General features: G+C 28.5%; 1 protein-coding gene across 1 annotated transcript; it reads right to left on the reverse strand.

The window, feature by feature from the left end:
• Positions 1 to 2,465: 2,465 nt before the first annotated feature.
• On the reverse strand, positions 2,466 to 3,423 carry LOC113381666 (death-associated inhibitor of apoptosis 1-like). The gene is given in 3 exon segments (XM_026620426.1): positions 2,466 to 2,872; positions 2,875 to 3,174; positions 3,216 to 3,423. Coding segments are annotated over 3 exon segments (891 nt in total). The 5' UTR covers positions 3,400 to 3,423.
• Positions 3,424 to 15,158: the final 11,735 nt, after the last annotated feature.

Raw genomic sequence — 15,158 nt, forward strand, 5'->3', positions numbered from 1 at the left:
TTTTTTTTTTTTTACTAACACAATAATCGGAAACAATTATTCTCACTCTGTATATAAATTAAAGATTCATGTTCTTGAATAGTAATTACTGGAAAAAAAATGTAAGTTGAAGTAAATTAATTCGAAACTAATTGAAGTCAATAATTAAAATTTATATCATTTTCATCGTCAATGAAAAATTTTACAAGCCAAGTTTTTTTTTTTTTTTTACTAACAATCTGAAACAATTTCTCATTCTAAATATAAATTAAATATTTATGTTTCTTGAATATAGTAATTACTGAAAAAAAGTAATTTGAAGTAAATTAATTTGAAATTGAAGGTAATTACGTATTACATTAATTAAATACGTATTGTTCCACCTCGCCAATGCGAAATTTCACAAATTTCAAATTTTTTTGCAAATCTTGATCAAACAAAAGTATTAAGCTAAAGCAGAAAAAAATATTTAAAGAGTACCGAAAAAAACAATTGTAATAGATTTTGATCCTAAAATTTTAGGATTCGGACAGTGCTAAAGCACAAAAAATAATCCTGTCCTGTGGATTTAATTGTTTTTAAACGTGATTATTAATAATTTTATCATAACTAGGATAGCATCAATCATTATTGTACATTAATAAATGAGTTCATTGTTCTATTAATGTTTAAAAGTTATTGTGAATTTCTATTGATACACAAGAAAGCAAAAAATTTATAAGACGAAACATGTTATTTTCCTTTCAATTGAGGAAAAATTCCTGGTACTTAAATACTTTCAATATATTACCAGTAAAATGGAGAAAGCAATGTTCATGATCAGCAATTGCCTAAAATGTTCACCTTATGACAATTTCTCAAAAATTAAGAAATTGAATTAAAATGTTATAATCATAATTTACCTCATGTAAAATTAACCACTCAACATATTAATTTTTGGAGAAAAATATATTATGTTGAGTGGTTAACTTAATCGGCATTGATGTATATTTCATCAGTTTATGATACCAAAAAACAGAAAGTAATCTTGATCAGCAATTGTTTGAAATTGAAATCCCAATATGCAATTTTATACGTACTATGTTTAGTATGCATACATATTTTGTATGATCCCTCATATCAGACACTTCTATCTGATAGAAAAATGATCTAAGAAAAACAATCCCAAATTGTAATCTAGGGAGTAGTAATAATATACCCTATTTTCAATTTTTACTATTGGCTTGGTTTTCAATGATATACATTAAATTGATGAATTAAATAATCGTGTGTAAATATAAATGGTCAAAATCTAATTTGAATGAACTAGAAATGAAATATGATAAAACACCACTGTTTGATGTAGATGCAGCAGAAACACCCCTTTTCATAAAGTTATCATTGATCCCTTTTATAGTTTCTATTGTAAATATAGTTATAGTACAAATAAATGAATAAATAAATAGCTATAACAAAAATTTATAAATTGCTCTAGTACAACAACTAGATGTTAAAAATGCTCGGAATATGACGATGACTAAAATAATACTGTTGAAAGTGCTTCAATTTCTGAAATCGAAATTACTATATTGTATTGATAAATACCTTTTTTCACCAAGTTACCATACAACTCGTTTATAGTTGTTTGTTGTAAATATAGTATAGCACAAATAAATAACTATAACAAATTTATAAATTGCTTTAGTACAACTAAATGTTGTAAATGCTCGGAATATAACGACTAAAAGAATATACTGAAATTTTTGAAATCGAAGTTACTATATACCGTATAGATAAGTGATAAATAGTTTCCGGATTAAATAATTGTCAAGTGATTTTAATACCTCTAGTTTTTTTTTACAAGAAAGATCCAGAAAATAATCTTAAATAATCGAAAACAACGTATTTTATTTGTACAAATGTATGATTTGAAAACCAAATTTGAATTTATATTCAATTAAGTGATTGAATATATGAAATATGTAAAACCATAAAAATTCGGAATTTTCCAAAATTAATTACTTCGAGCATCGAAATTCGACTCCCACAACGTGACTAAACAAAACTCAATAAATAAAATGTGAAATAAATAATACATAATGTAGATGCAATAAAATAAGTTTATAAAGATAAACGTAAATATATATGAAACACATGTTTTAAACAACACACATTCACAATTGAGAACGAATGAATCATTTCGATTGAGATTGCATCCAGGGCATCACACAAACTACTATTTAATATTTTAATTATTATGCTCTCTGTATCTACTATTAGTGCATCATTTTACAAGTGCATTATATTTTTTAGTAAAACCTTCATAATAGTATATAGCTTGGAAAACATAAATGTTACTTTATTTTATATACACGGTGAATTTGTTGGAAAAATGGACTATATAATAAAATATATTTCTTCAAGCCGATCCCCGACCATCAAAAGCCTGAGATCGGCTCTGATCGAAGGTTGGTTTGAATTAACAAAATATATTTCTATTATATAGTCTAACAGAAAAATACTCTCATAACTCCTGTGTATGGTCTTCGGCAAACTGGGCATGCTTTTACTGACAGCGAACACTTTATACAGGACACGACATGGCCACAAGGAACAAAAACAGCATTCTTTTCTTCCATATAACAAATCTTACACAATTTGTCCTCCGACACTGGAGTTGTGGATGCCGTGGTATCGTTCTTTTCCACGACAGGCTCAGGAGTGACACTGTCTGCTTTGGGTTCGGCAACACTCACAATGCTTGGGGTTGTTTCCAAGGCTTGGGCTTCGTTTGCGGTTAGTATGGCAGTCATCGTGGCTGCAACTTTGCTGATGAACGCTTTGCCCTTGATGAGTTGCACGTATACACATGTTGGGAACCATCGTGCGTGCTGTTCCCAAGGAGCATCCTCGGTTCCCAGTCTTTTAAACCACCACCACAGTGGAAACAGAGGGTACGGTCTTCGTGGCCTGTGTAGAAGAAGCCTGCTTCACTTAGTTCACCTGGACGTTGCTTTAAACTGCTCGGCCATTGGGAGTAAGATCTTAAGCGTGCTGCTTCAGTGGCGTACTGAGGGTATTCAGGACCCTTGGTGACAGGTAGGCCTAGGTTTTGGTTTTCTGGAACGGCATTGGGACGTATGGTTAAAGGCCCGCATACGTCGTAGCTCGGTCCGGGTCTTGGGGACGTGCTCGGAGGGTCTATTGGCACGTTTCCTACAGGCCTGTTGCGTAGGAATGGACAATTAGGAGCCAACGTTGATGGTCGACGGAGGGGTCGTCACCTTGTTCCCATCTGTCAATTTCAATTTTGCAGAACTCGCATCTGACCCTGTCGTCGACTTTCCTGTAGTAAAATCCCAATTTGGCTAGCACGGAGGGGCTTATGAAGCTCACTGGCCATCTTTCGAATGTTTTCAGTCGGTCCGCTTCGATTTTCATGTCAAGATTTTCATCGTCGCCATTGTCGGGGACATCAATGTCCGCGGATTGACTTGTTTCATCGACCGTTTTTGTAACTATTTCAGACTTTAGATTGATTATATCGTATACTTCGGGTCTTGTATCGATTGTTGTATTGTTTGGAGGCATTTGTAATGCGTTTAGAGACTGTTTTGATGCACTCTTATTGTTAAAACATCGAACACTGCGCGTGACGCAATAACTTTGTTACACTTTAGCCTTGTTTATAGGAGCCATTAATTTCACACGCGGATTACCGCAGCCTTTTTGAAGTTTGTGACCTTGCTCATTGTACGGTCAAACGAAAGAGAAAGAAGATTTCATGAAAATGTCAAGAATGTAGGTGTACCAACAACAAAGATCAACAAAAATCACGAACAGTAATATGTAGAATGATACACGGGTCTAAACCATAGACCTTATACAATTTCATGTATTGTATTTCATGTATTGAGGTCTATGATGGCGTCAAACAAAACTGTCAAACAAAAAAACAAAACTGTCAAACGTCAAAATAGTACACCCATTGTTATATTGTCTCTCACCTCTCACATTTAGACACCTTTTAGACAGTTAAATAGAAATCCCAATTGTAAGTATATAATTATTTACGAAAGCGGTTCTTTTACATTTACATGATCATACATTGTCTCTTCACAACCAATATTATTTCAGGGAGCCAAACATATAGTTATTCAAAACCTAGTAGAGTTAGATCTCGATTTTTGCAACCCATTGGTCGACATTTTGTTATATCTCTTGTAACTTTTGAACGGTTCGTCTGAAGTAAATGGTTTCTTCGGGGAATTTGTGCTAAATTAAATCGTCTATAATATCTTTTAATATAGTTTGACACTACAGTAATTTTAAATGGAAAATCCTTGCATATCTTTTTTCTAATTACATTGCCGATCGAATAAAGATTTAAAAATTCCATGTATGAAAGTTAAATAAAATTTTAAACGATTAGAATCAATTGCTTTGGTTAAATTGGAGAATGTGAAATGTCTTTAATGAGAATTTTAAACAATAAAATTATTTTATTAGAATTTTTTACTTTTCTAAATACTCTAAATTTAAAACCGAGTATGTTCATAATTAATCATATAAATCACATATCTTTGACATTTACCTTATAATATGTAATTTAAAAATAAATAAGAAACAATATTTGCAGCAAATAAATTATCAAATTTTTAAGAAGAATTCTAGAAAATCTCAATATTTTAAAAATCAAGATTTTGATTATTTTAAAATTAAGATATTATTTTTTTATAGTTTAGTGTTTTATTTGCATTTAAAATCTAGAGATCCAAGATGTTTTAAATAAGAAAAAATTGAACAGTAGAATTCAAAACCCAAAATCCATTTAAATTAAATCATTTTTAATAAACTCTAAAAACAAATTATATATTTTAAAGATTCGAAAAATTAAACTTGATATTATAGGTTTAAGTAAAATACACAAAAAAAATAAAATTTAAAATAAAATCTTTAACAAATAAATACTGTGATCATCGCATGTACATTATATAGGATTATAAATAGTATAAATATTATTTTTTCAACAAATATGATTATTTTACAAAACTGAAAACATATAATACCCTTCAAACTTTATTAAAAATATTTAAAGATTATTAAAGCTTTAATTTTAATTATATCATACCGATTGCTTATAAAATACCTCGATGCTTTGAGGCTAAAATATTTGTAAATGATATAGTAAAATATTTTAACAGATGAGCACAATAGCTTGATAAATTAAAAACTATTATATTATAGTAAATGTTTTCATTGTAAAATCTTATTATTAATATTTTGAGAGAAATATAAAAAGAGCGATTTGTTTATAAATACATAAATTCTAAAATAAACTAGATTTTTGAGAAGTGTTATCGACCAAACTTCGTATACATCACTCAAGTCTCTTGTATAAAAATACAATTTTTGTTAATATTTAAATTATTTTTCGGTGTTGATAAAATATCATATTATAGATATTTATTTATTTATTTTTATGCATGTTACTTTTATTAAAATTTATAATATGTTTAAAAAAATTTTTTTATTAAAAATGGTTTTATATATGTAAATAAATTTAAATTTTTACATATGTCGGCGTTTCAAGATATATTCTTAAAAGGTCAGTAAAGTGAATACGTAAAAGTGAATTTTGTTTAAATGCTAAAGCTTTAGTAATCACATATTGATTACAATTATTAAATGATTTATTTACAATTCAAATAGTATTGTAGTTTTTTATTCTTTGTATTTATGATAATATATTTATAAAAAATTGTCATCATAACTCTTTAAGATTCTAATATATAGATGCTATACAGATGATATTTTATTCACTTTTATAATGCGTTTTAAAAATGAACATCCTAGTTTCATGAAATACAACAATCAAAAATGAAAATAAAAAACAACCCAAAAAAAACTTTTATTCTATTATAAATTGAAAGTAAAAATTCTTGCGCTTTTATAGTAAACTAGGGGTGCGTTCGACTTGGACGCTTACGCGCTGTGAGCACGCCGTGAGCGCGCTTTCATCGTTCGACTTGGCGCTGTGAGTGTCACATAAGTACGCTCGTAGCACCATCGTGGGATGCTCGTAGCACATATTTTGCGCTCACATACGCTCACGCCACAGAGGTAGGGCAGCGTGAGCGTGAGCGTCAGTTGTTTTTACTATCTGTCATTTCATTCATTTATTAATTGTCAAATTCTTTATAATCCCGCAAAAATGGCAAGCTGTATATCACAATTATTTTTTAATATTAATATTAATATTGATTAATTTAAATTTAATTAATTTTAAATAATTTTAAATTTTAATTTTAATATTACTATTAATTTAGCATAAGCTAACCAAATTTCATTTATTCATTAATTGTTAAATTCTTTATAATCCCGCAAAAATGACAAGCTGTAGATCACAATTATTTTTTAATATTAATATTGATATTAATTAATTTTAAATTTAATTAATTTTAAATAATTTTAAATTTTAATTTTAATATTAATATGAATTAAGCATAAGCAAACCAAATTTCATTTATTTATTAATTGTTAAATTCTTTATAATCCCGCTGAATGATCCAGAAAGTAATAAAATTTACACAATTACCGTTACCGCCAGTTGCCGCCATTTTGATGCTTATTGACGCTCACAATTTCCAAAACGAACGGAATTTAGTTATCGATTCTGAGCGCTTATCGGCCAAGTCGAACGCTAAAAATTCGTGCTTATAAGCGTGAGCGCTCACAGCGCGTAAGCGTCCAAGTCGAACGCACCCTAGCTGACCCGGCAAACGTTGTTTTGCTAAGTAAGGTATTTTATAAACAATTTCCAGAGAATAAAAAAAAATAATACTTTTTGTGTAAGGATGTGTTGTTTGAATGCTATATACAATGAGGTATTATAGGAACAATAAACCCCACGTTTGTCTATATTTTATTAATACAACCAAACTGAAAGTTTTATACACTTTCTATAGAAAACATGGCATAATTCAATCCAAGTCTTTTTTGTCTTTCGACTTGTATAGTCATTACAAATTCCATTTAATCGATTATTGATTGCGTTTCGAATTTTTCAAATTTTTTTTTTGGATTCTGGATTTTGTGTATAATTGTAAATAATACTATTGAGCTTATACAAAGTTTTCAAATTTCTGCGAGGAGAGATAGAAAATAAATTAGGTATCTCTTAGTTTCAAGTAACATTCGACAAATTAAAATAAATTTAATAAAAAGTATATATGTAGAACAGGGCAAGGCACAAAGGTCCAATTTGACTTTAAGCAAATATAAATTTTATTATGAAAATCAAACCAATTATGACACAACAAATGACACATTTCAAACGAACAATTATCTGACTACGTTCAGTAAAACTACCAGCTACTTCATCATTTTGTTTTTTTTTTTGCTGTCTGTCAAAAAAATTTTATCTAGACCTTTTTACCCTATAACGGGGTAACTTGGAATGGCCAGATGGCAAACAGGTCTAATGTCATATTTTAATTTCAAAGGTTTATTACAAAATAATTACATTTTTAACTAATTGCTAAAAAACTACCAACGGAAGAAAATACTTACTATTATGGATTTTCAAAGATTACCATTTATCTCCCAATACCAAAGACATAAGAATCAAGGTTATAGCTGGTTATACATCTTTTTCCCTTTACTTTCAAATAGTGTTGTTAAACAATGCTTAGCTTTACTGATTTTTGACACTTCAGTCGTGGATCTTTATATATTACTATCCATTCTTCGATAAATTTGGGACATTATAATTGGGAATAAATTATTCGACAAAATGTACCTTTGATCGATTCCAAATTTAGGTTCTGAATTTAAATAACATAAATGACAAAAGAATTATAGAACATGTTTTATAAATACCAATGAGTATATAATTATACAAATGAGTACTTTCAGAGCATCGTGGTTTGAGAAAAATTTGATTTGTCAACCATACTGAGTTTTATAGTTCGCTTCACTGTTTATACGAATGGGCAATGGCACTATCATTATATTATAATTGTTAATTATTTATTTAAAATAAATAATTTTATTATTGATTCCCTACAAATATCAAATTGTCATCCATATGTGATTACATAGCTGTCATTTGCGTTTTGTTATTCCAAGTTGAACAGGATAAAAAGTATTCTATGTCCTTCTCTTGGCTCTAAACTACCAACTTTTACCAACTTTACCAAAGCCAATTTTCAGTTAAATCGGTTCAGCCTTCTTGAGTTATAAGTGGAGTAATTAATACGACTTTTATATATATACATAGCTGGGCATTAACTCGTTAATCCGTTAATCGTTAATTAACGAAGTTAACATTTTGATTAACGGATTAACTTTTAAGTTAACTTTTGAAAATGTTAACGGACACGTTAACTTCCGTTAAAATGCCAGAAGTCCGTTAATCGTTAATCCAATGCCCAGGACCGTGCCTGGCCAGCGTGCAGTGCGTGCACCGCACGCAGGCGGCCGCCTTTTGAGACGGCCGAGGGGCGGCCAAATGAAAAAAAGAACAAATTCAAAGACGGCCATAACAAAAAATGGTCGAAATAAATAGCTGTTGCATTAAAAGTCTACTGAATTAAAAGGCGGCCAAATTAAAAGACTGTTGGATTAAGAGGCGGCCAAGCTCGAAGTCCGCTGAACTCATTCGCTGCCGTAAAGTCCGCTGTATATATCTAAAAGACCAAAATTACCGTAGTAAAAATCAGCCAACGGCGGACCTATTGAATGCGACTCTGTTTCTAAATAATTTATAAGTTATAAACTCGGTGTAAGTGGCAACTTTGCCTAAATCAAGTTGCATGAAGTATCCAACATGTGTTAATAATCGACTTAACAATGAAAATATATTAATTCATGAGTACATTGCAAAGTGAAAAACTATCGCAGATTATTCAATTTTGTACAAATTTTCTAAAATATTAGTTATGTTTTATAAATAGTTTAAAAATTACATATTATTGAACAAGAAACAAACTGTAGTAAATTAAAAACAAGATCCAAATTTCCAAAGCAATTTGTTAATCAATAACTGACAAACGACTCGTCGATTATTGACAAAATTTAATCAGCAAGATTCTCAAATGGAAAACGTTTTAATGGTTTTTGAATTTTTAAAATCAATTCACTAATTAAAAATTTGAGACTTTTTTGAAAATTCTAAAGGCAAAACTAAGCAGAACGAGTGCTTATCGAATTTACGAATTTTGACGATTTTTCAAATGGGATTGTGCATTTTTGAGAAAAGGTCGACTAAAGATGAAATTTTGACTCACGTAAAAAAGCGCCGCTCATTTTTGCAATCTTTGATAGTACATATTTTAAAAATTAAAATGACTTAATGTGGGTCGAAATATTTAGTTATCTTAGAGAGCATGATCACTATCGCCAAAAAAGTTTTATAAATATCATCGTAAAGCAATATTTACCAATTAAACACGAAGAAACGAACCGACCGATCTCTTAGAACTAATCAGCACGATTCCTAAATGATATCTTTCAAACAGTTCCTGAATTTTTAAAATCGATGCAGAATTTTTGGCTAAAATGTGTACAATAAATTTTATATTTTTCTGTTGATTAGAAACAGCTTGGCCGATCGTCGCACAAAACTGACAGGCGCTAGTCATTATCTAGTTACATCAAATGACTTTTAAACTTTTGAATTGGATTTAACCGTTTTTGAGAAAACGTTGCCGAAAATTCAAAAATCGGCTTTCAAACGATTCAGAATGACTTAAAATGTCGAGAAAACTTGAAAATTACAAGACGATTTTTTTTGTGAGAACATATTGGATATTTTCCTATTATGCTATTTTTAAGGGCGGCCATTTATATGCTCGCACGCAGGCGGCCACATACCCAGGCACGGCCCTGCCAATTATTACTATTTACCGCACGGCACAGCTTTAGCCAATGCCTTATTAAATGACATAGAGAAAAGATTTGGACCACTCGTGAATGATGAACAGTGCCAACATGTTCAAAAGACTTGTTCAACGATGCTGCATTCCTCGGGGAACAGATATTCATAAATCAATTTATTAAATACAATACTGCTATACCCTCAAGCGCTGCAGTTGAACGTTTGTTTTCCACGGGTAAAGACATTTTGACACCAAAACGAGCCTCGCTTTCAGACGAGAACTTCAACATGTTAATGTTCATGAAGAGAAATATGCACCTAATACCCGACGCTTAACCCGTCGCGCGTTTCCTATTTTTCGCAAAAAAACTCTTTCCCTTTATTTAGAAAAAAATTCTTGTAAAAACAATATGCAATCATAAAAACAGAAAGTTGACCAATAGCGTTATTATCACGGTGTGTGCATAAAGCGCGTCGCGCCATTAAGCGGTTGAATTACACATTTGAATTATACAAGTATTTTGTTTTATTCATAACCTGTTAACTTCCAGAACCTAAACCAATAAGTTTTTTAAGTTCACCAAAGCAACGATATAAAAATGTAATTTTACACATATTAACGGATTAACGATTAACGTTAACTTGCGTTAATTATTCCGAAATGTAACGCTTTAACGTTTAACGAAGCTAACTTTTTTTGTAGCGGATTAACGATTAACGAAGTTAACTTTTTGATTATATATATATATATATATATATATATATATATATATGTTTCAACGTCGAAAAACTATCAAGATATATATATTATATATATATATATATATATATATATATATATTGAATGGTAGAATCTTGGATTTGTGTATATTTTGTAGAGTTTCGAACAAGAATCCAAAAATAATACAAAATAAAAAACAAGAAAAGTTCTTAATAAACAATTTCTTTATTTAATCATTTGTTTACTGTCAACGTTTCGGAACTAGGTACGTTCCATCTTCAGGACATCTGTCAAGGAACATGATCTTGATGAGATTTAAGCAAACAATATGTTTATGAATAGAAAATAGATTTTTCTTAAATAATAAATTAATTGTAACAAATAATAATGTACAGAAATATGATAATATGATCAAAATGAAAATGATAAAAATAAATGAGTGGACTATCAGAACAGGATATTAAAAATGATAGAAATTTTTTATGAAAGTTATGGAAAAAATTTTTTAAGAAAAGATTAACGATAAATTGAATTAATTACCTGTATGTTTGAATATACGTTAGCACTTTTTCACTAAACAAGAATTTTTAACAAAAAATGAATTTGTGAGTTATTTTTCGCCGAATAGTTAACTTTTGTAAATCAAAATTACTAAAAGTGTTGTTTTTTTTTTAAATTATTATTTGAAAACAAATAATATTGTTTTCTCGATGTTGGCTTTTCAAAACTAACTGAATTTGATGGTTCATATGTAACACGTGTAAACACTTGAAACGAGAACTGTGAGATTGTATGTATGTGTTTTTTTATGTTAGGGTGTAAATACTTAAATTATTGAACTTAAAAGGAAGTCGATATTAATTGTTTGTCAATCGACTTAGTTTTACAAACACTAGAAATTTCCGTTTCTCAACTTAACTTACACAACAAATTAACTTTTATATTAGATATGTAGATGACACTTTTTTTATCATTAACAAAAATCATATAAACACAGTACTAGATCTTTTCAATAACTTTAACAATAATATATCTTTCACACATGAACTACAAAATAACAACAGACTTAATTTCTTGGATGTATCCGTTTACAACACTAATAACTTTATTCGAACAAATTGGTACAGAAAAACTACATGGTCGGGTAGATACTTACACTATTCCTCATACTGTCCCAGAAACTATAAGATAAACACTGTTATTTCCCTTACAGACCATGCTATTTTGTTGTCTCACCAAACTTTCCATCCACAAAATTTATCCCTAGTAAAAATAACTCTAATTGAAAATGGTTACCCAAAAAATCTCATTCATTCAGTTATTCAAAAAAGACGAACTTTTTTAAAAACACAAATTAATTCTCCCAATACCAGTACCAACATCAGAAACACCAATATTATTTACTGCAGTATGCCATACGTTGAAGATTTATATTATTATTTTGCAAAAATTTGTTAGAAGAAAACATTTTAGTATCAGGCTCATCCTTACACTCCTTCAACCAATTCTTTACGAACATTAAATCCCCTACCCCATCCAATTTCAATACTAATGTAGCATATTCTGTTTCTTGTAATGACTGTGCTTTTCAATATATTGGACAAAGTTCGCAATATGTACACAAGAGAATGAGACAACATGAACTAAGTGTGGTCCACCATAAACAAAAAAATTTCAAAAGTACCCTAGTACAACACTCTATTGAAAACGCCCATTCATTTAATTTCACTCCAAAGATTTTATATCATGAAAGTTGCATCTTTAGGAGATTATTTGCGGAGAGTTGTCTTATTCTCTTGAATGTTTCTAACAGTGTCAACATTAGATCAGATCACAACCTATTACATGACTCATATTTAAATTTTTTACACTTTTTGACAAACAATTAATATCGACTTCCTTTTAAGTTCAATAATTTAAGTATTTACACCCTAACATAAAAAAACACACACATACAATCTCACAGTTCTCGTTTCAAGTGTTTACACGTGTTACATATGAACCATCAAATTCAGTTAGTTTTGAAAAGCCAATAGTATAACATCGAGAAAACAATATTATTTGTTTTCAAATAATAATTTTAAAAAAAGACAACACTTTTAGTAATTTTGATTTACAAAAGTTAACTATTCGGCGAAAAATAACTCACAATTCATTTTTTGTTAAAAATTCTTGTTTAGTGAAAAAGTGCTAACGTATATTCAAACATACAGGTAATTAATTCAATTTTATCGTTAATCTTTTCTTAAAAAAATTTTTCCATAACTTTCATAAAAAATTTCTATCATTTTTAATATCCTGTTCTGATAATCCACTCATTTATTTTTATCATTTTCATTTTGATCATATTATCATATTTCTGTACATTATTATTTGTTACAATTAATTTATTATTTAAGAAAAATCTATTTTCTATTCATAAACATATTGTTTGCTTAAATCTCATCAAGACCATGTTTCTTGACAGATGTCCTGAAGATGGAACGTACCTAGTTCCGAAACGTTGACAGTAAACAAATAATTAAATAAAAAAATTGTTTATTAAGAACTTTTCTTGTTTTTTTTATTTTGTATTATTTTTGGATTCTTGTTCGAAACTCTATATATATATATATATATATATATATATATATATATATATATATATATATATTATATATAAAAAGAAGTCGGGTTTTTCTTTCTGACGATATAACTATAAGAACCAAGAACTAATATTCTATCACTATATTTAACAAAAGGTAGCCAAGTAATTTCAACTCTTTATTGTCCAATCAAAGCACATTTGCTGATAATATATATGCCAATTAGTTGTAAACACCTGAAAAATTGTATAAGATATGTATAAAGAAATTATAAATTAACAACAATTAATATATAACTATTTACATTTCTATTACAAATTTTGAGGTTATGTTAAGAAACTATATTTCAAAATATTTTTTTTATTAATTTGTTGATGATTATACTTATTGCTGATATATATAATATAAACACCTCAAATACTCTATTTAAATACGTATAAACAAATATACATAAATACCTAAGTATATAAATAATTACATTCCCATTTTCAAGAAATAAATTTCCCCATCATTCATCTGGCATCGCTTGCTATTATTAAGAATTAATTTATTTGCCACTTCGTATTAATTTTCCGTGGTGATTAAAAAATTTATATTATTCACGTAATAATTTTCAAATATTGGTGATTAAAAAATGCATATTAATTCATAATAATAATAAATGCATATTTGTATCAAAACAGAAACACCGAATGACAGTTGACAATCGAATGTAAATGTCATGGATGAAATCATTGATAGTATCATAGATTGAATAAACTACATGGATAGTTTATAAATAATTATTTCTGAAATAGAATGAAAAACGGGATAAAAAGTATTTCATGTCTTTCTCCTGGCTCTAAACTACCTCCCTGCCAATTTTCATCTAAATCGGTTCAGCCGTTCGTGAGTTATAATTGTTACCACATAAAGCGATCCTCTTTTATATATATAGATTATATGATTTAATAGCTTGACTAAAAATTCAGTACAAAAAATAATTTTTGTTTCTATAAATATTTTTCAAATAAAGTAACGTGTTTTTTATAATAAAAGAGTGGTAAATTTAAATAAATAATTTGAGTTTGAATATTACAAATATTATTATTAAACTGTATACATAATAAAAACATCGGTTCCCTAAAATTTACCAATATGATTTTAATTAGTTAACATAAAAAAAAAATTTTACCAGGGAATAGTTTCATTTTGTTTTTATATTTCTTTGCTTTTCACAAACCAAAATACAATTCAAATAAGTGCATAAATAAAATGTCATTCAATTTATAAACATTTTTTATTTGAAGTTTTTTTTTCTAATTATTAAATTAAATGAGACTATCTAATGAATGTATGTTTTTTGTACATAAACTTAGAATAACACTTTTTATTTCGTTTTGCATTGTTATTATCTAAGTATACTTGTAACTATTTTTATTGAATTGAAGACGCAAAATTCTCTGCTAATAAAAGCAAATAAATAATAAAAACTTCAAATATTAAAAATTATAAATTTTTGAATGAGATTTTTTATGAATTTGTAAAGTACATCACGCCGTACATTTCTGTGCTCCGATGCACGAGTGAAGACTGAAAGTACGTCAATGTGCGAACCACGTGTTGAGGGTTAGGTCATAGATAAACAAGTATAATAGATCGCTATGTCTGGCGGTTTGACGTTACCTCGATTGAAATACAAATTTTTAAAAATAGATGGCAGCACATGTATAATATTTAAATTACCCCTGGTTTTACTTCTTAATTAGTACGTATCGTATACAGCCCCAAAAACCTGAATAATTTTTAATATTGGAAATAAGAACAAATCATACGAAATACAAAATATATATTTTCAAAGATATTACATATACAATTAAAATTATGTTTATATTACCAATTATAATTACAGTTATGGAATGTTTGAAAATATAATAATTATTATACATAATTATAAAAGTATTATAATTTCACAATTATGCTTAAATAATATTTCAAAAACTAAATATCTAAGTGAAGAAAATCACAGAAGTAT

This window comes from Ctenocephalides felis, unplaced genomic scaffold (genome assembly GCF_003426905.1).
Source record: "Ctenocephalides felis isolate EL2017-DRISC unplaced genomic scaffold, ASM342690v1 CF-g0.4_SCAFFOLD_02974, whole genome shotgun sequence".
NCBI classification, from domain to species: domain Eukaryota; kingdom Metazoa; phylum Arthropoda; class Insecta; order Siphonaptera; family Pulicidae; genus Ctenocephalides; species Ctenocephalides felis.